Source organism: Myotis nattereri (genome assembly GCF_964212035.1).
Source record: "Myotis nattereri genome assembly, chromosome: 9".
NCBI classification, from domain to species: Eukaryota; Metazoa; Chordata; class Mammalia; order Chiroptera; family Vespertilionidae; genus Myotis; species Myotis nattereri.
Window position 1 is genome coordinate 9345837 of NC_138084.1, and position 23729 is coordinate 9369565.

The 23729-nt window shown below is 44.6% G+C and overlaps 1 protein-coding gene across 3 annotated transcripts in view; it reads left to right on the forward strand.

The window, feature by feature from the left end:
* EHF (ETS homologous factor) overlaps positions 1-14662 on the forward strand; it is a 39495-nt gene extending 24833 nt beyond the window's left edge. For 2 of the 3 annotated variants that reach the window (XM_081100389.1, XM_081100390.1), the window contains exons 3-9: positions 835-1080; positions 3574-3636; positions 6247-6315; positions 6433-6501; positions 11486-11548; positions 12776-12971; positions 13072-14662. In XM_081100389.1, the coding sequence (XP_080956515.1) occupies positions 835-1080; positions 3574-3636; positions 6247-6315; positions 6433-6501; positions 11486-11548; positions 12776-12971; positions 13072-13171 (806 nt within the window). In that variant the 3' untranslated portion in view covers positions 13172-14662. The remainder of the gene's footprint in view (positions 1-834; positions 1081-3573; positions 3637-6246; positions 6316-6432; positions 6502-11485; positions 11549-12775; positions 12972-13071) is intronic. The other variant, XM_081100391.1, reaches the window with a different exon arrangement.
* The last annotated feature ends 9067 nt before the right edge of the window (positions 14663-23729 follow it).

Sequence of the window (23729 nt, forward strand, 5' to 3'; positions counted from 1 at the left end):
GCTGGGTAGGAATTCAACAGGGAGTGATTGGTAGAACAGAAACTTGCCTGAAAGGACAACATAGAAAAAAGGCCATAGAAGAATCAATAGCTAGTGAAGAGCCTCACTGCGTGGCTTGGCAGTTTGGTACCTAATTTCAGTGGATGATGGGAAGCGACCTAAGTTAAGGTAACTGTGTAAGGGAATGACCTCACAGTAGCTATAGTAACCAGTGTGGGGCAGGGATGGGTCAGCACAGCTAGCGGATGAGGAACCTGGACCACTGTGAGGAGAAGCAAAGGCAGCATAGAGAAAAGAACCTTACTCGCTGGCCTCACTTTTGGCTGAAAATGGTCTGAATTTGAGATGTGGATGTGTATATGCGTGTGTAAGAGAGAGAAGGAGATGGGAGGGAGACAGGGGGAAGAAGAGAGAACGAGAACTATGTAGGGGTGAACAATACCTAATAAGTTGCTGAAACCAGCAATGCTTTCTCTTTCATGGAACTTTGGGGAAGGTGGGGAAGAAACTCAAGATCTCAGGGTATTTCAGGTCTCCTGTCCTCATCCAGCTCCCAGGGGTAAGTATTTGATACTGAAGAGGGCATCAAGATGCACAGGGGCTAAATGCATGGCCCCATCACAACTAGAAAAAGGACCACACTTCCAAGGGCCTCCTCTACAGAGCTTGTCTCCTGCTCCGGCCCCCTCTGGTGCACAGGGACTGTGGTTGTGATCCGATCCTCATGACTTCCGGCAGCCAGTGACGCATCCCCACCCCACCCCACCCCACCCCTGCCTGGGATTATGCCCAGGGACAACCGTGGGTCACTCAGAACCACCCCCTGTTTTGCAGTTTCCAGTGGATTTTTTGGAGGCCAGTGGCATGAAATCCATCCTCAGTATTGGACCAAGTACCAGGTGTGGGAGTGGCTCCAGCACCTGCTGGACACCAACCAGCTGGACGCCAGCTGCATCCCTTTCCAGGAGTTCGACATCAACGGCGAGCACCTGTGCAACATGAGTTTGCAGGAGTTCATCCGGGCGGCGGGGACGGCGGGGCAGCTCCTTTACAGCAACTTGCAGCATCTCAAGTGGAATGGTGATTGTCCTTCTTTCCATCTCGCTAGGAGTCAGCTGAGAAGAGCAAAGCCTCTGCAGCCAGCAGGGATCCTAGTCAGGGGCATCAAAGGATGGTCTCACCTCCAAATTACTGTTTCCAAGACAGGGAAGTAGAAGGGAGGGGAGAGAACAAGCAGAAAAACTAGGCTGCGAGTGTGTCAAGACCCATACAAACCCAGGGTAATTTAACTCTCTCCTGTGGCCGATGATCCAGGAGATGTGCTAGCAGGGTATTCACAGTATACTCGCTCCTCTCAGAAAACCTTTCCTCTTTGACTTGCAAACAGGGTTTGACAGCTTAATTCCCAATTACTTGCTTGCTAAGATCATCATGGCTATTTTTTTTCGAAACTTCCAGACCGAGGTTCTTAAGGTGGAACCTAAGATAGTAAGAAGATATGCAAAATTAGGTCTATGTTTGTGTTTTGGGAGGGAAGGGGAACAGACTTACAATATTTCAGCAGATTCTTAAAAGTTCTGTTAAGTAACAACAAAAAAGGGAGTTACAGCTAATGGTCTGGACACGTGTAGGAAGTTTCTGCAGTGATTTCTGGAGTTGGTGCTGCCCTTAGAGCCAAATGTCTTTCTTAAAAAAAATTATATATATATATATATATATATATATATATATATATATATATATATATTTCAGAGAGGAAGGGAGAGGGAGAGAGAGATAGAAACATCAATGATGAGAGAGTCATTGATCTGCTGCCTCCTACACACGCCACACTGGGGTTTGAGCCTGCAACCCGGGCATGTGCCCTGACTGGGAATCAAACTGTGACCTCCTGGCTCACAAGTTGATGCTCAACCATTGAGCCATTCAGGCCAGGCCAAATGTCTCTCTTTCAAGGTCTCACTTAGCCCCCTGCCAGCCACCATTTAAACACTGTGCATCGCGATAGCTTATACACACACGCACACAATCTATACTGGCTTGTAAGACATAGTGGGCAGACAACTTGTCTTGCAGAATGTATTTGACACGGGCATAACGTTGCCCTGCTAATGGCTGTAAAAAAACATGGCTCCTCTGAGAACAACGGCTATTTTGGAAAGCAGTGATATACAACAAGAGTGAGCTGGCCTGTCCACATCAGAATGGTCAAGTCTGTCTTAGCAGAACCTGTATGTAGGCAGGTAGCTGGGGCTTTGGAAAGCATGAGACCCAGGGCTATGTGCCATATTCGGTCCCTGACAGCTGCCATCAACGCTGAGCAGGTCCCCGCCTGGGCACAGAGCCGGCTTCGGTGCTGGCCATTTTGGATGACCTCATTCAGCTCCTGGGCACTTCCTTCTCCCCCCGCCCCCAACCTCACAGACATGGTTGCACATTTTCTTTTACTAGAACCAAACCAAACAAGGCTCTATAAATAATCCCCAGGAATCTTCAGAAAGAGCAGACTTACACTTGAGGAATTAAAAATATTTACCTTCCCACCTCCAATTAAATTCAGACCTTCAAAGCTTTGCCCTGATTGAAGCCCAAGGTGGGGAGTCCTCGGAGGTGATGTGGCTGTCTTTGACCTTCCATCTCTGACGTTCCATGACTTGTTTGGTCCCTCTGGATGCTGCTGGTGCCTCTGGAAGTGGCTAATGACCAGATTTCTCACCTTTGATTGTTGTTTGCCTTTTTGTAGACATTCCACTAACTTACATTTATTAAGTGTTGACGTATCCTAGGCATGCTAAGTGAGTTGATTCGTTTAATGACTTTCTGAGACAATAAATATTGTACCCATTTTACAGATGGGACAACTGAAGGCCAGAGAGGTTAGAGCATGACCCCTGCTCCTGAGATATTTATAATCGGGCTAGGGAGAAAAATCCTATGACCTTTATTCATCTGTATATACATGCTTTTTTACTTATGACACATCCAGAGAGGAATTGCAAGGCATAAAGAAGGGAAGAATCACTGCATTTACCCAGCCATAGCTCATAGATTGGGTCCAATAAGAATAAATTTGATTACTTTTAAGATCAAAGAAGAATAAAGCCAGTTAAATTAAACTGGTTTTCCTTATATTTGCGTTTTCATGTAGTGTCATATCTTAGCTGGGAAAGCACCTTAGATACCATCTAGTAATGACTTTATCTAGTTTAATCCCCTAAATTTACAGATGAGGAAACCAAGACCCAGGAAGACGAAGTGTCTTGCAGTTCTTAGTGGAACACTGATCTTCTGACTTCTGAAGTTCTATTGCCACCAGACTGGATGCCTTCCCTAGACAAGGCCACAGAATTCCATCCGATGTGGGTGCCCGAGCTACTGATTTTCCCGTACCAGGAAGTTCTGACTTGAGTTTGTAGATCCAGAGAGGGAAGCCCCCTCCCATAAGCAAACAGAGGTGGTCAGGCGATCAGGCAGTGGGACTGGCAGAAGCTCTTTCCAGAAGTCGGCTCCGTCCTTGTTTAAGTTTTGGCTCCCTGCGGGCCCGCTCTGACTTTCCCACTCTGCCCTTCACAGGCCAGTGCAGCAGTGACCTGTTCCAGTCCACACACAATGTCATTGTCAAGACTGAACAAACGGGTGAGTAGTAGCAAAGAGAGCCAACTTGGTAGGCAAATCCCTGGGGGGGGACAATGGGGAGTGAGTGCGAGGGAGTGTGGGAGCAGGAAGGAGCCAGTATTTTGGCAGGAAACCCAGGGACGCCTCTTCCCTGGCTGTCTCCAAGGGGCCACCCTCTGTGAGCCTCATCCCCTGGGCTTGGGACCAGTGACTGCCAACTATTTCTGATTTCTAGACGGATGGTGAGACCAATTCTGCCCACACTTCTCTACTTCCCACTACTGGTCAGGACATCATCCAGGCTCCGCTCCAGGAGCTGGGAAAATTGCAAAGTCTATGTGGGCCTCCTTCTCACCACAGAGTCAGGGGACTTGACCAAGTTAGGAAAAGCAAGGGGAGAGAAGAGGAAGGGTCTATGGTTCTCCCTCTCCCCCTCCCTTGGTAGGAGTGTTACACAAAAAGGACGAAGATGCAGACTTGCTGTTGTACTTACTGTGGTTTCTAGGGCTCTCAGAGGTTCCGTAGGAATGTCAAAGGCAGCTATGGAACCCAACTTCTGCTTTCTGTGCATTTAGGTGAAAGATTACTCTGGGCTCTCAATGGGGTCTGCAGTCCCATGGTATCCCTATTCATTTTTGTTCTCTTTCCCCCATCCTAATCTCTCACCTGGGGACTTTCGGTCACCCCTGGAGACTTGCAGGGGGCAATAACTGCCTCAAGAAGTTTTGCCCAGTGGCCTTGCACAAATCGGATTTCCTTGTACATTGACCTTTGGCCTATGGCCTCTTGGTCTAAGGGGAGCTATGCCAGTCCCTGAAAGTCCACTGGCCATGATGAGACTGTGCAGCTGCCACTGCTCCAGGGTTGCTCGCCAGGTCCAGGTCCTCATCCGTGCGGCTGCAAGCCATGAGAGCCTGCAGGCCTGCCCGAGGGTTGCGTGCCAGTCATTAAGGGCAGAATTGCACCTAGGAGTGATTTGTGAGCCACCCAGAGCCTAAATTGGCCCCATGCAATTATTGGCTCTTTTATAAGGGGGCTAGTCTACTATTATTAAAGCCAAAAACAATAGCTGCTAAGCATGTTAATTAGCGTTTCCTAGCTCTGCCTTCTCCCACAGACCTGGGCTTGGGTTACCTGGATGGTCTGTGCTTTATGGGTCTGGCTGTCGTAGAGGCAGATACAGGGGGTTAGTAGGGAGATGGTGTGCCCCACCCCCACAGTGACCGGGCAGATAGCCCCACCATAGCCAGGATGGCATGCAGAGGTCCCAAGTAACTCGATAATTCCTCCTTGACCATCCAGACATTCTTGTGTTGCCAGTTCAGAAAAGCTAAGCCAAAGGGTGGAGGAGAAGGTCCGCCCAGGGAGGAGGGGAGAAGAGGCTCACAGAGGGGCCGACACCTCCAAACCTTTTGGTTCAGTTTGTTTTCAGAGACAACAACAGGTGTACGAGGTGACCCAACAAGGAGAGAGGGTGTAACCCCAAGAGATTGGGCTTGGAGTGCCCAAACACGTAGCTATTAGTTAAAATACCAGCTAAATCCCTGTGTCGTAAACAAGAGGACTTAGCCAGTGACTCAGGTTTTATACCTTTTATGTTGTAAAAACAAAATGAAACTCGGCCAGTGACTTACCACCCGGCCCAGAAATTCAGAAGCTGGGCAGGAGGGGAGCCGAGGGCAGCCGTGATCTGTGAAGAGAAGAAAGCAGGAAGTTCCTGGTAGGGACGAGCGAGGTGAGCACTCCTTGCCAGATCTTGCAGCTCTCGGCCAGCCAGGAAAGAAAATGCTTCTGTTGGAGACTAGCCCAGATGTGGGGGTTGCGTAGGAGTTGGGCTGCATTTGGGGTAGGTAGAGGGGAGTTTCCTTTGAATCTGAAATCTGAAGAGTCAATCAGAGTCAGACATGCTTGCTGAGAGAGAGAGAGAGAGAGAGAGAGAGAGAGAGAGAGAGATATGCTTTTGCAAGATGAGGCAATGGGGCCCTACTCTTAAAAGTTGTTGGATTTGTGTTTTGAGAATTTCATGTTGTCCCTTAAGCTATTTGGAGAAATCCTAGAGGGAGGGGGCTGTTGCCAACTTGAGGAGAGATCTCTCTGGATTGCAGCAATGAAGACACTATGATGAAAATGACTAGACTTTTTTTTTCTGATGGAAACATCATTAATTCTCCCAGGAACATATTACTGAAAAAAGTTGTTCATTAATCATGAATTTATTTGTCTCTAACAATGTCTTTTTCTAGTGTAAAAATATTCTGGTCCCTGTCTAGTAGAATGCAAGACAAGGTCAGGCTCCTGAACCCACCCCCTGCCGTGTCCAGTCTGAGAAAATTCCCAGGAAACTCAAGCATTGGTCTAGGTTAGAATTCCACTGTTGCAACTTCCCCCACAATGCAACAGGTGCAGAACACATGGATAGAGCTATAGCAAAGTCCATTTCCCCAGGACACTGGAAGAAACAGAGGGTAACATTATTATAAAGTAACAGGTGGCTGGAGTAGCAGTGTCTCCCTACACTCTGGAGACCAACCCCTAGCTCCTATGCCTCCCTAATGAGCTGTGAGTTAGAAAAGGGAAGCTCCTTCCCAGGGATGATGATTGCTAACCATTCCCATTTTCTGTCCTTTGTAGACCCTTCCATCATGAACACCTGGAAAGAAGAAAACTATTTATATGACACCAACTATGGTAGCACAGTAGGTAACTAACTCCCCAGCACTGCACGCCCTTTTACATTCTGATTTTGCTATCCTAATAGCCAAAAAGTTCTGTCGTCAGAGGGGGCTCTCAATGTCCTTTATCTTTTCATGGCTACAGATTTGTTGGACAGCAAAACATTCTGCCGAGCCCAGATCTCCATGACAACCACCAATCACCTTCCTGTAGGTAAGTTGTCCTGACATCAGAGGCTGTGTGCCTCATGAAGTCGCTTACTGAGCGTTAATGAGAATTGCCAACATCCTATGTTTCCATTTTGCTGGAGTCTTTCTCATTAAAAAGTGAGGAAAGGGACAGAGTTACTATTCATAAAAGATCTGCTTTTGAGCCAATATTTGTACATGGAATATGACCAGTGCGGGTGCCTCTGGTAAAAGTGTTTGTCTCCTGTGAAACCACGTCACTCTTCTTGTGATAACAAAAACTCTCTTTTCAACAAAAACCGGCTCTTGGGAAACTGTCTGATAAAATTATTCATACTTGAGTATACTTATGGGGGCAGAAGGCTATATTTGATTTTCGATAAACTATTTGGCTTTAGAGAAAGAAGGTCTAACGGAGGTCCGTGAACCTGTGGCAATGGTCTTTGGGTAGAGGGGGAGCAATTGGAAATTTTCAGAACCCCAGAAATTACATTATTTTGTCAGTTCTTGAAGCCTGGCTCATCAGGACTCTCCAGTCACTTTTTGAATTCTGTTCATGTTAGTTGTATTTGGTTAAGATTAGATGCACCTGTTGGCTATCCATGACTCAATCAAGGTTACATTGAATGAGAGGGTTGGTCTGCTCAAAGTCTGAGAGAGGGCCTTTCTGATTATGCTCCCCCCTCCATTTACAAATAGGTACCTTGGCATGTACCAGGTAGGACTGAGTGCATTGGGGAGATGAATAGAGGGTTTCACGTTGACCTGCAATCTGGGTGCGCACTTGTGGATCTGTCTGGGTCTGTGAAACGGAGCTTAGACTTGTCGCAAGTGAATTGCCCTTCCTTGGAATTGAATTTGGGACAACTTCAGACCTTGGATTTAAATGAGTGTTTGGGGAAGAAAGCACAGAATCAAACAACAACCCCTCCTCCCTCTTTTTTTTTTTTTTTGCTTTTGTTGAGTATGTTTTTGAGAACTGAAATAATGAAAGCTTTTGGTTTGAGGTTTTGTACGGTCAAGCCCCTGGAACGGGACAGGGCTGGGAGCCAGTGTCAGTGCTTCTGGGATTGAGGTTAAGAACTGAGGCCAATTCATTTCTCTGCTTCCCCCTCCCCCCAGTGACCCATACTTTGTGTCACTCTACATATCTGTGGAAATTAAGAAACAGATCCAACCCTGGATCTGCCCTTCTGGGGGAACTGAGCCAATCGAGGTAACATTTCTGTGCAATCGTTGCCACCCCGTCCTGAGCAAGGTTTCAGAGCCGAGGAAACCACCCGCCTGCTCCCTCTCTGACTTCCTCTCACACTTCCTAAGGTGTCGCCGCCCACGTCCTTCCGGTTGGCTCTTTGGCTTATGGCAAAAGATTCCAACCAGAAGTAAGGTGGAACCAACCACTTCCTGAGCCTGGGGGGGTTGGTAGGTCTTGAGGCGCCTAGGAAACCTAAAAGCCATAATCACAGCCCTGCTGCCCTCCCCGCCAGGCCTCTCCCGTGTCCTGACTTCTGAACCTCAGAGTCTGCGGGGCCCCAGAGGCCAGTTCCTGCTTTCAGATTGGCAGCGGCAGAAAACTCACAGTCACCTAATTCTGAAAAGGCCTTCCTTTAAATGGGCTTTACAAATCTGCTCCCCATGATCTCCCCTGATCCTTGACCCCCTAGCCCCTCATCGCTACCCCACGAGTGTAGAGTGTAACACAGGCTGGAAAATGAGATCATCAGTTCAGGTCTTCTACCAGAATTATCCCTTAAAGAACCAATTGAGTGTCAGGGGTTGCCAAATTCTTTGGCATAACAGCCCTCCAGTAGGATATTTGATTATTAATTCCTTTCAGTATAGTTTAGTGTGTATTCTATTGGATGGGCCCAGAGCCCCTCCCCCAGGGGGAAAAAAAAAAAAAAGGAGAGAGTGTGGTCGTTTGTCTGAGTCTTTACCTTTCATGCTCCCATTAGACTGAATGCAGTTAAGTACCTTTCTATGTTTTAATGCAAGTTACCCGTGGAGCGAAGGCGAGGCCGGGTAAACTGATGCCCTCGGTGATAAAGGCAGGCGGGGCAGCGCCCTTTGTTTTGATTTCGCTGCCATCTGCCCATTTCATAAAATGGCTGCCGCCAGTGTTCCTGATCTGCCCGATAGTCCTCGAGCCAATCACGCCAACTCGGGCCTGATGTGTTTATTCACCGACTTGCTGAGCCTAAAGCTAGGGTGGCACGGTCTATTATAACACTGAAATTTGTATATCCCGTAAAGAAATGGCTCACAGCTGAATCATATGCAAATGCTTCTAATCTTCTCTTCTTGCGAAGCAGCTTAGCTGAAGTCACCATCTGGCTCTTGCATCATAAACCTGGGGCTTCGTGCTGCCCCTGCCCTGGCCAGACCTTGGCCTGAGAGGCCTGGGCGCCCAGCGAGAGAAAGCCAAGCTGGACCACTGCCCCAGAGCGAGCCCTCCTTTTATAAGCATGAGTCACCTAACCACATGGCTGCCTTCAAAGGTTCTGACTTTTATTGGGGGTGAGGGGCATAGGAGGGGGAGAGGCCATCATATTAAAGGGAGGTTTCAGATCAAAAGATTTTAGTGTGAAGACAGCTCAGGGATTCCAGAGCTTGCCCTCACGCTCGGGACTGCACAAGGAGGCTGGAAGAATGAGGGTTTCCTTTAGCTTTGGGCTGCATAATCCTCCGTATGATGATGGAAACATTTGTATTGGGGAATAATTTTTATTTGGTCTTTTCCAAACTGGACAGAGAGCTGGCCTAGGTAAATGGCTGACATCTCATGGTCTATTTTGCCTGGGGTTTTTTAATCAGGAGTCCATGGACTCCCAAGTGAGCCACGAACCCCTGGGATTGTTCACAGATTTTCACAAGTGAACAAGATGTGCATTTTTTTCTGGGGAGAAGGGTCTAAGGTTTCTGTCTTATTCACAAAGTTACCTTAACCCCAAAGTAATTGATTCGACACCAGCATGGAACCCATACGCAATGATTGGGGCCAATAAACTGGGAGACACTGTTTTTGTGTGTGTATTTTTTTTCTGAATTCAACCTTGGCTTTGAAATAAAGGCCCTGCCATTTGAAGACGAGCCTTGCTTGTGGCCTGCTGGGTAAATGCCACTCTTTGTCTGAAGAACAACGTGGCCCTGTCAGAGTGATGTATACTTGGAAACCGGGGTGAGCGCCAGACCTGTTGCAATATTGTCACATCCTGATGGGATGTTGCAACCTCACCCTGAAACCTACAGGGAGGGAGAGTGAAGTCTCCTTGCATTTCCTGTGAATTTGTCCTTCTGGATTTCAGAGAAACACAAGGCAGGTGCGGGTCTCTGGCTGACAAAGCCAGCGGAGGAATTCTTACCCAGAACAAGAGGTTCCTTTTCTGACCAGATCTTATTAAATCCCTCTCCCGCAACTTACCACGGCTCTCAGGGAAACTGCTGGAAGCCCCGAGTCCGGGCAGGCTGGGTGATCAGAGAGGCGAGTGTGTCCCTGCGCACTGGGAAATACGGAATTACTTTTCCCCACTAACTAGAGCATAATTAGAGAACTGGCCCTGATTCTCGGCAGGGGAGACTTTTGTCACATCTGTTATGTGCCACCAGCTTAAGAAATGGCAGAGACTAGTGGTTATAGTAAAGGCTCTGGGTTCAAACTGACTGTGTTAGCATCTTGGCTCCCCTCTCAGGCTGTATGACTTTAGACAAGTCATTTGACCTCTCTGTGTCTCAGTTCCTTTGTTGCTGTAAACACTGGGTCTTAATAGTACCTACCTCACAGGGTTATTGTGTGAATGAAATAAAGTGAGTCATGTAATATGCCTTGCTCCGTGCCTTTTACATAGTAAGCGCTCAACATCAGTAGCTGTTCTTCTTAACTGCTTAAAATAGGAGCGATGGTTATTCAAACTTTTTTTTTTTTTTGAATAATGGCCCACTCTTGACAATTGAATGAATGTTTCAGACCCTCTCCCTTTGCATGTATTTTCAGCCAGTCTGAAACGCCCTTGAAGGCCACACCTACGGTACTGAAGCCTAGGTTAAGAAGCCCCAATGGAACACACGCAGAAGTGATGCATTTTGCTGGCCCAGTTTCTTAACAAAACTGGCTTGCATTTAGGGACTACTCTATTAAAACTGGTGGATTTTTATTGTGTGACTTTTTGTGTGTGTTAAGATCTGCCTTGGACATGGGAAGTACCCACTGACTCACACACACACACACACACACACACACACACACACAGCTAGATCATTTATTTTTCTTTTCAAGAAGTTTTATTCCGCCTCTGTCATCTCCTCGCTGGTGATAGTCACAGGGTTACCATAATGAGTCATTTGTTAAACTAATCTGTGTTTCCATAGCCCGCGTGGCCCTCTGTACTGAGCTCAGGCCAGTCAATGGCCTCTTTGTCAGGCTGATTAAAATGTAAACTTGCATGCCAAAAAAGGCCCTCCTTTGGCTTAAAAGCTGTCTTTCTTTGTTATAAATGTTTACATTTTTGTATCATGAAAAACAAAAACCCTTTCAATGACCTAAATCCTTCAGTGGCTCAACAGATCTCTCAGAATACAGGCTAAGATCCCACAAAGCCTTAATGGTATGGACCTCCTCCCCTCTGCCCTTTGCTCACTGGCACACTGGCTTCCTGCTGCTCTGTGGACATAGAAACTCACACTGACCTCAGGGCCTTTGCACTTACTATTCTCATTCTTGGAAGACTCTTGCACAAGCTCTCTGCATGGCTGTCTCCCTGACGCCCTTCTGGTCTCTTCTATAACCACCACCTTATATGAAATTGCCAATTAGTCCAATCTCCATTCTTCTATCCTCAGTTCTTAACCTGCAGTATTTTTTTCCAGAGCAGTTATCCTCTCTGTTTTGTACTGGAAATGTGCCAGGCATGTAGTAGGTGCTCAATAAATATTGGTTACACGGGTAGATGAAGAAATGAAAATGACAATTGAAGGGAAGAGGGAAATCAAACAGCTCTTGTTTTTCTCTTCAGCAGAGTCACCTGATGTGAAGAAGGAGCAAGACCACCCTGCCAAGTCCCACACCAAAAAGCACAGTAAGTCGGCTGGCTTTCAGATGGCACTTAGCACGTCCTTCAACTTGGGTATAATTGGAGGCCACTAGTTTTTAGACAAAGGTTGCCTCTGCCTGCTGCCTCCAATTCTTCACTCAGACTGTGGAGGGTGAGAAAATAGAGGCAACACTTACTGGCAGAGTAACCCCCTGAAGGAACCCCCAATGAATATATGGCCTCATTCTGTTCTTTGTTCTTAAAAAACTGAGATTTCCTATAGGCATGGGGTTAGCAGGTTCCTTTTCTCCAGAAAAAAAAGCGGGGGCGGGGGGCGGGAGGAGAAAGATAGAGAGAAACAGCTGAGATGCAGTATTATTTGCTGTTGCTGAATGTTGGCTTCCTACCTTTGTAGACTTGTTGTTCCAAGAAATGACTTTATTCTTAAGATTCAACTGTGCTCCTTGGGGGTTGTATGTCCCCCAATAATAAAACCTTATGAAAGTATACAAAATATCAGAGATAAGGTGTGTATTGTAGGGCCGGGGGGTTGTGTAGAAATAAATGAAGATGGTGTAATCAAAAATTGCAGGGAACTGGCCATCTTCCTTATCTGCTACTCCAGGTCATCCCACAGAGCCCCTCAAACTGGTAGGCGTGGGTGGGTTTGTGTGTCACAAGTCTACTGGGGGATATAATTGAATTTGCTAATCTTATTACAGTTACCCCTTCATTTTTAAATTGGCCCCCTCAACCTCAGGGAGACCTCACCCCCATCTGTTCTAGGAGTTACAATACTAGAACCCAGTCGGTGTGCACAGTTGCTGGGTTGGAGTGATTTAACGGGTGAAGTACTTGCTAAATAAAAGTGGTTGAAAGTTGCCTTCTGGGGAAGGAACACGTTGAAACGAATCCCAGAACAGTTGTCAACAATACTTAGAAGATACTCTAAAAATAGGCCACCTAACACCTATCCTTTCCTCTTGATTTTGCCACTAGTTAACTATGTAACCGTGGTCAAGTCACTTACATTCTGTGTCCCAGTTTCCTGTTTTGCAAACTAAAAACAAAATAAAAAAACTGTGCTAGTTCATTGTCAAACATCTTGTTCATATGTACACTATTTGGGAATTCTGTGATCTGGCTTCGCGGGTGGGCAGGGGGAGAATTGAGGATCTCCCGACGGATGGAAGATGTTCCAACTCTATGCTTGCTTGGCGCCTGGTTCGCTGTGACTTCGGCCATCACTAAACTCCCCTTTCTGCTTCTCAGACCCGCGAGGGACTCACTTATGGGAATTCATCCGGGACATCCTCCTGAACCCAGACAAGAATCCAGGCTTAATCAAGTGGGAAGACAGGTCGGAGGGCATCTTCAGGTTCTTGAAGTCGGAGGCGGTGGCGCAGCTGTGGGGCAAAAAGAAGAACAACAGCAGCATGACCTATGAGAAACTCAGCCGGGCCATGAGGTGAGGGGGTGCTGGTCTCCGCACACGAGACGGCCGCACGACCAGGGAGTCCCCGGCAGGCTCATCTGAGCAGCCACCTTACCAATGTCCTCTGTTACAGATATTACTACAAAAGAGAGATCCTGGAGCGGGTGGACGGACGGAGACTGGTGTATAAATTCGGGAAGAACGCACGTGGATGGAGAGAAAATGAAAACTGACCCTTGGAACACAACCCAAAACAGACCCCACATCCCAGCAAGCCGGGAACTCCTGGATGTAAATATGTCCAAGACGACTTTTCTCTGCTATTTATGTACCATGAGGGAGAGAGGGAGGAAAAAAAAAAATCGACTTCTAACGGGAAGAAGGAACACTACAGTTGATAAACTCATTTTGTTACTTCGAAGTACATCCTGTTTGGGGAGCCAATGTACACAGTTTTCTGTGAATTATGATGCTGTATGTGGTTGTGATGGGTGTTTGCCTTTATTGTGAAGTTCATTTCCACTTGCAAGAAGAATGGGTCTGCGGCCTTAATGCTTCTTGCCAAGAGAAGGGGGAAAAAATTGGAGGGCATTAAATATTTTTATATGCAAGTGATTTAGGAAAAGGTGGCGTGTGTCCTTCGCACCTAAGCAACTACATGGCCTCATTAAGGGAGGTGGGCGTGGTCGCAAGGACGAGCTCCATCCGGGGTCTCCTATTGACAGCATGAACTGGAGGCTGCTGGGAAGTTTCACCTGACCCTTAGGAGCCACTGCGTGGAGAAGGAGGACCTCCAAAAATCCAGGAGGACTGTACTCACTGCATAATCACATGACTTGCAATCTGTAAATCAGCCAGAAGCATAAGGGTGGGGGCTTTTTTTTTTCCTCACTCAGCAATGATTCTGATGCCAAGGCTGTCTTCCTCCCTTCCCCGTGGATGATTGGTGGAACAAACTTCAATCACCACCTCTGCTCACTTCTAGTTATTTAAGAAAGGGTCCAGTCTTGGTTATTTTTATCCCAATTGCTAAGAAACTACATGGGAAAAAGGAGGTGGCAATGAGTTTGCTCTTGTATTCCTATAGTCCATGGTTTCTCAGTGAACACAGTTGACAGTTTTTGCTGAATAATTCTTTGTTGTGCATTATTTGACTCTCCTGTGGATGTGTGGCACTGTCCATGACCTCTACCCTCTAGAGGCCAGTAGCACTCCTGTTCCGAGGTTGTGACAACCAAAAATGTCTTCAGACATTTTCAAGTGTCCCCCATGGCGGAGGGTGGGGAGGAGGGGGGCAAAATTGCACTTGATTGAGAGCCACCGATTTAGCCAGTCAAGATGACAATGGTGACTTATTCTCAGAAGAATAAGATATGTAAGATCTTTTAGTCCCTAAGAAGAAGCAGAAGCAAGATTCAAAGTCCAGCTTCTTTTTAATTTTTAAAATATTAAGGAAAGTGGGCTTAAGTAACTAGAGGGACTTCTTTTCAGAACCCCAGATGAGAGACAAAGTCAGACAAATTGAACAAAGTAATGTAGCAAGAACAAAAAGAAGACATTTTCTCTGGGATCACAAAGCAGACTAAAAATTATATTGTAGAAAGAAATGCTGAGAGAAAATGTGTGTGTGTGTGTGTGTGTGTGTGTGTGTGAGAGAGAGAGAGAGAGAGAGAGAGAGAGTGAGTGAGAGAGAGAGAGAGAGAGAGAGAGAGAGAGAGAAGTTTAAAAAGAAAAAAAGACATAGAAAAAAAAGGATGAAAGAGAAAAACAGAGAAGAGCTTAGGAGCTATAGTCAGTAAGGAGTTGGAGACTTCAATGGTGGGGTTGTTTGGGAGTACCTGGGGACTTATCACTGGGTCTTGTAATCTGGGAGGCCTGTGAGCCTGTAGACACCTTGCAAATGAATTTGAACATCCACCCTTTTGCAACTTTTCTTTTGGGATCCCCATGTCCTTGGCTTTCTCCTCCCTCCTGCCTCTCTTGAGCAATACTATGGGGCGGAAGACACGTACCAATAAGAGGGAGTGCTCTTCATCAACTAATGGACTGCCTGCCACCGTGTCTTATCTAGCAGAGGTGAGCAATTCTTAGTCAAAGATTGCAAAGTGTTTGTAATGTATCTAGAAGGCTGGGAGTAAGAAGAATTAACAATTTGTCTTCCTTATAATGACAACCATTAGGAATGGTGATCTTTGCACACCAGGGTAGTGAGATGAATGACCTTCTGAAGGTACAACCAAGTTCATTTTTGTTTCTGCCTGGCTTGGTCATCTCCACAAAGGTGTTACTTCGTGTTGTTAAGTAACAGTTACTGAGGGAACCGAGAGAAATAACAGTGAGCAACCCAGCTCCGACACATTCCTGTAAAAGGCACACCTTGTTTTCCAAGCCAGGCTAAGAACTGTGAGGCCTTCCCAGCATTTGACTATACTTCACACAGAATGAATTAAACATCCAGATATTTGAATTGGTGTCAACACATGACTGTTGGAGTGTCAGTGTGCGTCCGAATTGTGTGAAGATATGAGGGGCACCTGCTAATCCTCTCTCTGCTATTCCTTCCTTGGCTTTGCTTATTTGTCACTTAAGGTGACTAGATTGTTCTCTGTATTTGCCCTTCCCCCGTAAGTTTCTTATATTCCTCCAAATTGGCTCTTTCTGCACCTTCTCTGTTGAAGAGCAATCTTTGCTAGGTAGTAAGTGAGACTGGGGAGTACCGACGGGAACAGTTCTGCAGATAATTAGCAGATTGTGTTATTTCTTGAGAATGACGGTTTCTTGGCACCCAGTTCCTACTTAAATAGGCCGGAGTATTAAGTTCTCAGATTATCTCTCTATTGTCTTGGCTTGAGTTTGATGCATTTTCTCTGTGCTGTTCGTGACTTGGAGAACTCAAGGTAATCGAGCCATGCCAACTTGGGGTGTGAACAGAATACTTCCCACCACAGTGTTGAAAGGGAGAGTAAAATCCCAGAGATAAGCCAGCATCAAGTGAAGCAACCCCTTCTTTGCGGGGGACACAGAGCTTCTCCCTTGAGAAGCTCGTCTGTGCTGGGTGCTCACATGGTCACCTTCCTTAAGCTAAAGGCTTAGACTCTTACATGTAGTTTTCATGGGAACCCGAGGCAGGAGATGTATGGCTAAGACGTTACCAGACTCAGGTTATCCATGGTGCCTAGTTATTTGACTTGACGAAACTTGAGTACGGCCCTGGCTCCCAGGGCCATACCGACAGCTTCTTGAACTTGCCTTCTGAGCCAGGCAGACCCAGGTTATGAGTTTTCCTGTAGACAAGCTAGTCCTTTCTCAAAGTGTTTGCCTTTCTAGACTGTAAGCTCTTTGTGGGCAGGGACTACATCTTATCAATATTTCCCCCCTGCACCTAGCATGAGATAGGTGCTCAATACATATTTGTTGAGTTAACAAATGAATGTCTTCTGGAAGACTCCTTTGATTGGGAGGCCAGACCCAGAATTGGGATGTGAATCATTTCTTCACCGGAATAAGAGCACAACGGCCATAACTTCAAGGACATGTGACCCTATTAGAAGAACATTTTATCGTGAGACTCCTTACTTTGCCTTCCAACCTTCGCTGAAATGAAACCAAAACAGGCCGTTTGCTCCCGAAAGTCATGTGTTGGATGAGAATTCTGTTGCTTTATTAGGAACTGTGAGATTTGTCTGGTATAAGAAACCAGGAATGTACCTTTGACCTGTTTTAACCAATGAAGATTATGAATGTGTTTATATGATGTAAATTGCTATTTAAGTGTAAAGCAATTCTAAGTTTTAGTATTTGGGGATTGGTTTATATATATTTTTTTCTTTTTGAAAAATATGGAGGGATCTTTTGATAAGGTGAGTCATGCATGTTAGATTTTAGTTTTGCAAGTGTGATGTTTTCCAAATGTATAAAAGATAGGAAAAATAGTAAGAGGGAAAGCAATCATATTATTCTTCTGTAGTTTAAAAGAAACAATTGTCAAGTGCCTACTATTGCACTGCATGAAACCAAGTATGTGAAGAGTTTATCTAATTATATGGGGTGTAATAGATGCTCCATATAAACCTAATGGATGAACACTTACTGTCTGAAAGGAAGAACAACCTAGCAGTCACAATATCAGAGCTGAATTAACCTCATTTCTGCAATAAGAGATACAGCGTTTAATAAAAACACATTGAAGCTGTGCCTTATGAACCACTGAAATGTGTAAACGGTCACAAATTTAGCTGAATTGGGATTAATCTTTTCATAGCTGTCTGCATAAACCTTGCTTTTCTTCCCATCTGATTTCTGGGTAGACAATTTGTAGGAAATGACCCTATAACAGCTATTTTTTAAAGATCAGAAATCTTGCCCTTTTAACTATGTTAAATTCAAATTGAGTATTCCTCTTCTATGAAAGAATTATATTTTTCAAAATATGTTTGTTTTGGTTTTTTTGTTTGCTGGGTCCCAGAAAGCACTAATAAAAACCACATAGACCATCTTGTAACTGTGTGTTCCGTGCTTCCACAAGCCATCCACAGCTGGGCTTAGAGGAAATGCACGTAGTCTATAGCAACAAAACCTATGCAGTTTTCGCATTTATTTATTGAACATCCACTCTGTGCCAGGCACTGTCCTAGGCACTGAGTTATGGCACAGAATGAGAGACAAAACACACTGCTCTTGTGAAGTTTATGTTCTATCAAATGGAAATGGACAAGAAACGAAGCACTAATGGACAAAACAGAGCATGTCCCATGTGTAGTCAAGAAATGAGCAAGGAAGAGGAGAGTGCTGGAGTATGTAGGATATATTGCAAGTTTAGGCAGGATTAAGAATGAAACATTCCAGTAAATATCTGAAGGATATAAGGGAAGGAGCCATGATAATAACTGGGGAAATGATTCTTTATTAAAGGGACCAGCAAGTGCAAAGGTCCTGAGGTAAGTGTGTTTCTAACATATCCAAGGAACAGCAAGAAAATCTGTTTATCAGAGTAGATAGACTAAGCAATAGAAGGAAATAGCATAAAAGAGGCCCCAGTCGACCAGATCACGTAGAACTTAGAGGCCATTAATGAAGGCTCTAGGTTTTCTTTTGAGTGAGATGGGACGGGGGATGGGGAGAGGGCGAGGGGAGAGACACAGAAGAGTGACATGCTCCAACTTCTGGTTTAAAAAGACCCCCTCTGGCTTTGTGTTGAGAATGAATGCAAGAAGGCATTCAATGCCGAGTGTACATTCTTAGTGAAGGATATACAAAGGAAGGTAGAAAAGATTGCTCTCGCATTCAAGCTTCCAATACAATACTTAAAAATATTTCAAAGCAGTAGTGAGCACTACCAGTTCATAACATATTTCTCCCGGGCCCAGAAAGTCCCAGCCATTCAGTCACTTGACTTCATAAATAATAATGAAAATAATAATAGCCAACCATTTTGGGAAGATCCCCTTGGTCCCAGAATCTGTGATATATTCTTGACATCCATTTGATCTTCATGGAAGGCTGTGATAGAGAGATATTACTCCCAATTTTTAAAAGAGGGAAAAATGAAGGTCAGAAACGGTTAAATGACTTTCTCAAGGTTGAACAGCTAGAAATATGTGCGACTTTCCCAAAGTCCATACACTTAACCCTAATATTCTCTAGTTTGCCATGATACTAATATCACACACACACATGCACATACACATACAGTTGCATGGTTAATACTGAGTTAAACAATGTATTTCAGAGTTACCTACTGTTAGAATTTCTCAGAGCCTTTATTGTGACAATGTGCATTGTGAATCTATGAGAGAGGAAAAGTGCTCCCAATTTCCCAAGCCCATTTAACAACAGATTCTTTTCATCAAAGACATTTTTATGAAACCAGTACCCTTTAAAATAAAACACACTTATGGAAATGATGTTCTTTAAAGACTACTTCTCTGATGTAGAAGAAGCAATATTTTCATATCGGGCCAAATTAGTATGCTGAAAATATTCATGCGCATCAAACTTGGCCAACTTTGTGTATATTCCTTTTCTTTTATTCTCAATGAAAAGAAATCCCCTCACTGCCTTGGGCATTACTTATTTTCATTAACACATTTCTCAGAAATCACCATGAACTTGCAAAGTGACTTCTTTGGGAACTATAAACTCTCCTGATTTTTTAAAAAATATATTTTTATTGATTTCAGAAAGGAAAGGAGAGGGAGAGAGAGATAGAAACATCAATGATGAGCGAGAATCATTGATTGGTTGCCTCCTGCATGCCTCACACTGAGGATCAAGCCTGCAACCCGGGCATATGCCCTGACCAGGAATTGAACCTGGTCAAGGCTGTACAGCTAGAAATACAGCTAGGTCGATGCTCAACCACTGAGCCACACTGTCCAGCCTCTCCTGAATGTTAACTCTTTATAACCATCTGTGCAAAACTACAGGGACTAGCCACATGTGGCTATTTAAGCTTAAATTAGTTCAAATTATATTAATAAAAAATGCAGTTTCTTAATTGCACTATCCACATCCCAAATGCTGAATAGCCACATGCAGCTGGTGGTTACTGTATTGGACAGTGCAGATACAGAACATTTCCATAATCAACGAAAGTTCTATTGGACAGAACTACTCTAGAATCTAGTCTGGGAGGATGGGGTAAGGGTGGGAAAGGTAGTGAGCAAAACTAACCAACAGTGAAATAAGATCCAGTTAGCCATAGAAACCAAAGGTGACCCTGAATCATAGAGAACAAAAAAATAAAGACCCAAAGCAAATATCTCTGTGTTTGCTGGAATGGTGACAGCATCTACCAGTGCAAACAAGTTTGATGCTGTCAGTGAAGTCTTGGTGTGGGAGGATTTGATTATTCTTATCTCCAAACCCCACAAATACCCTACAGTCATTAATATGAATGTTCCTTCCAAGGAGGTGGCTTTCAGGTTGAGAATACTGGCAGTGGGGGGGAGATCATGAAATGGTAAGGGAAAGGCAAGATCCCCAAATAGGAATGGCTGGCACTGCCCACTCTCTGCTCTAAAAGGCAGTCGTACCATTTTCTTCTTTTTAAGACCACCTTCCTGAATAAGTAGTTTATCCATAAGCAACCTATTTCCCTATAAGTCAGTTGTTGTCTATCACAATCTGGCTTCTGTTCACATCAACTCACTGAAAATGCCCTTAAAGGACATAGTCAAATTCATCCTGGCCTCAGGGACTTTGCTTTAGCGGTTCCTTCTTTCTAAAATGCACTTTGGATCGTTATGAGGCTGGCTCCGTCCAGTCATGCGGGTCTCAGTTCAAGAAGTCGCCTTTGCTAACTGATCACACTGGCTCCAGTGGCTCACCTGCCTCCCATCACTTCCTAGTGCATTATCTTCCTCTTACCTTCTTCTCAGAACTTACACTATCTGAAATTATATTTTTAATTTATTAGTTTACTTTTCTAGTATTTTACTTTTCCTGCCAAATAGTAAGCTCCAGGAGAGCGGGGACCTAGTCTGCCATGTGCACCAACATATACCTAGAGCTAGGAGGTGCCTAATGTATGTATGTGACTCCATAAACATTTGTTGAATTAAATATATTCAGATTCCCAAACCTTTTATTTGACTTTATGATTTTTGACACAGGTGACCTGCTCTCTACTTTTGGAAAAGATCTATTCCCTTGTTTTCTGTAACAGTTTTCTTCTTCTGCTTTCCTGAGTACTCACTCTTCAGTTCTTATTCTCCCCATCCTTCTAACTGTGTGTGCTTCCCAAGATTAAATCTCAGCTCTCCTCTCTCTTTACATGCTCTGCCCAAAGCTTAGCCCCTTGAACGCTCAGTTCAGAGATGTCATAAGGATACAGGTAGATACAGGTTGTTTTCTTTCTGGTCCTGGCTTCAGACTGTGAACATGTCACTCAAATTCTCTATTCTTTAGTTTCTTCACCTTTTAGATGGAGACAAATACCAACTTCCTATTGGTATTGTGGGAATGGAGTGGAGATATTCTAATATTTAATAATTCTATAATTTATGGATGGTTTATACATAAAGGCACTGTGCTAAGCACTTCACTGTTTTTTGTGTTTTTTTTTTACTTTTAATGCTCATTCTAACCCCATGAGACAGTTACTACTGTTATCTCCATTTTGCAGATGAGGAAACTGAGGTTCACAGAGGTAGAGACTCTTGCTTGAACTCACCTTCCTGGTATGTATCTGAGCTGAGATTTGAACTGCTGTCTGGCTGAGAACAGAGTTTGGGTCTTTATCATCATACTCTATTGTCTTTTTTGGACAGTGTTATGAAAAGAATGAGGCACTGAATGAAGTAAAGGAATTATTACTAAATTTGTGACAACTCAAAGAGAAGTATTTAGAGTGGTTAGTCTGGGAGCACAATGATACCTAGCCAACAGGGGTGTTTTCAAGCCATTTTCCCCTGAGTTAAAGTCATACCTGATCGTTTCTAACCAGGTACTAAAATTCAAAGAGTATTTGGTGTCTGATCCAAATACTTTTTAGTCTAAGAGATGCTCATTTGGTGCAAACTCCCATCATAAGAGCACAGAGAGCTCAATGCACAGACTCAAGGTCACCCAGGCTCTTAGCTAGGAGGGGAGCTCCCGTTCATGCATCCTTTCATCCACATGTGAGCTTTTTGAGTCCTGTGTTTCTCATAATCACATGGATCTTCCATCGCCAACATAGAGACGTCCCCAAAAAGGGTCCTTTTCCTCCTGGCCTTCCTGGTGATGCCCTGCAACCTTCTTAGGCTGATTCTTCTAATCCAGCTAACATCATCTCCCATCTGGGTCCCAGACACGTCTGGGAGGAAAAAGTGCACATCCTAGATGTTAGTGGAAGCAGGTGTGGAGCCAGAAGGAACAAGGCAAGAGCTGCTGAGAAATGATGCATGCAGAGGTCCCTAGCAGTGCTAAGGAAGGAGCACACGAGAGTGTGTATCTGGCAAAAGATCCCATTAAGCATCAAATCATCAGCTCTCTGACGTCTTTGTGCTGCTTCATTGAGCACGTCTGTGTGTGTGTGCGCGCACGCACGTGTGCACGCGGTTGTGTGCATGCCTGTCCTCTCTCTCCCCTACTCTCTGTGTCTCGTTCAGTGTCCCGGTTTCTTTCTCATACCCTTCCTTCCCCTTACTCACCAGTCCCTTTCAGACTCCCTTTTTCTTCAAACCCGTCTTTCCAGGTTGCTGAAAGACAGAACTGACAAGAGGACAGTCCCGGACCAGGACTGGTGCCACCTCTCTGAAAGCCTCAGAGTGACAATAACAAGTGGTATTTACCTAAGAGCTATAAACACACCAACTGTTCTCTCCTTGACTGTTTAGTCATGTCATTCAGCATGAATGGACTTTTCCAATGGCAAACAGACAGAGAAGAAGAAAAACAAACAGTGTATTCACGTAAGATAGAGTCTGGGATCCCTGCTGAAGCTGTGAAAACAGAAGACATCTCTTAAATTTGACCTGAGGACACATCTCACCTTAATGGGGGTACACGGGATTCTGGGCCCATGTTGGACTCTGTCCTGAGGTTCCCCGTGAGAGAGAAAGCAAAAAGTAAAGGATGTGGCTGTCTGGCATGTACAGGGGGAAAAATGCTTCACCTATTCAACAGCTGTTAGCTATGTGTTGATCACAACCCAGGCGCCTAGCACTGCACCAGCTGCTGCCACAGTGCCCACGACAGAGTAAAGGCAAAGTCAAGTGACAGGTCCAAGTTCACATGGCAGGTCAGTGTGAGAGCCCGCTTGACTTCCAATACTACCTCACCATGCTGCCTCCATCCCCGATGCCCATTCTTTCTTTGGGAAGGAGATATCTTTAAGTCCCAGGACTGAAAAACAGACTCATGGAGTAAAAAGTCACACCATTTTAGTTGGAACAACCCTAGTTCCAAATCTCACACCTTCACTACAAGCTGGGTGGCCTTGGACAACTGACTTAACTTCTTTAAGCCCCAGCTTCCTCATGAACAAGCAGGCATTCTAAGTTGGAACTTATGCTTTGTGGGGGAGAAGCCCAATAACCAGGGTAATGCATGGCAGTGTGATCAATAATAGAAAAATGCAGGAAGATGGAACTTGGGTTCCAGTCATAGCTCCGCCATTGAGTGGCCATGGGCCCTTAGGCAAGTTTCTTAAACTCTCTTGCTTTGGTTTCTTCATCTGTAAATCAACAGGTTAGACCGGGTCATCTCTGAGGTTGTTCCAAATAGAAAGTTCCAGAAATTTATGAAAATAAGTTTGGATCTAGCCCAGCATTTATTTCAATCTTTATAATTTTGTCAAACTGTTTATTTATTTATTTTGAGAATGAATTAAATTATATTTATTAAAGTGACTTGTAAATTCTTTCTATTTTATTTTTTAATTGAGAGAGAGAGAGAGAGAGATTTGTTGTTCTACTTATTTATGCATTCATTGGTTGATTTAGTATGTATGTGCCCTGAATGGGATCAAACCCTCAACTATGGTATACTGGGGCAACTCTAACCCACTGAGCTACCTGGACAGGGCTAAATTCTTTTTTCTATTAAATGAATTTGATGACTTTTGAATTTCAAATTATACTCAATGCCCCAGGGACCTGTTTATTTTTGTGTTTTCAGCAAAATACTACTTCCTGTTTCTAAGAAAGCTTACTCAAAGAAGGAACTTCATTCATCTGTTCAAACCTTTCTTCTTTGAGTAAGCTTTCTTAGAAATAGGAAGTAGAATTTTGCCCAAAACACAAAATTCAAGACTCATGAGAGGTACTGACTTTTCTTGAGTCTGATTGGTCCCAGTAATAATAATGG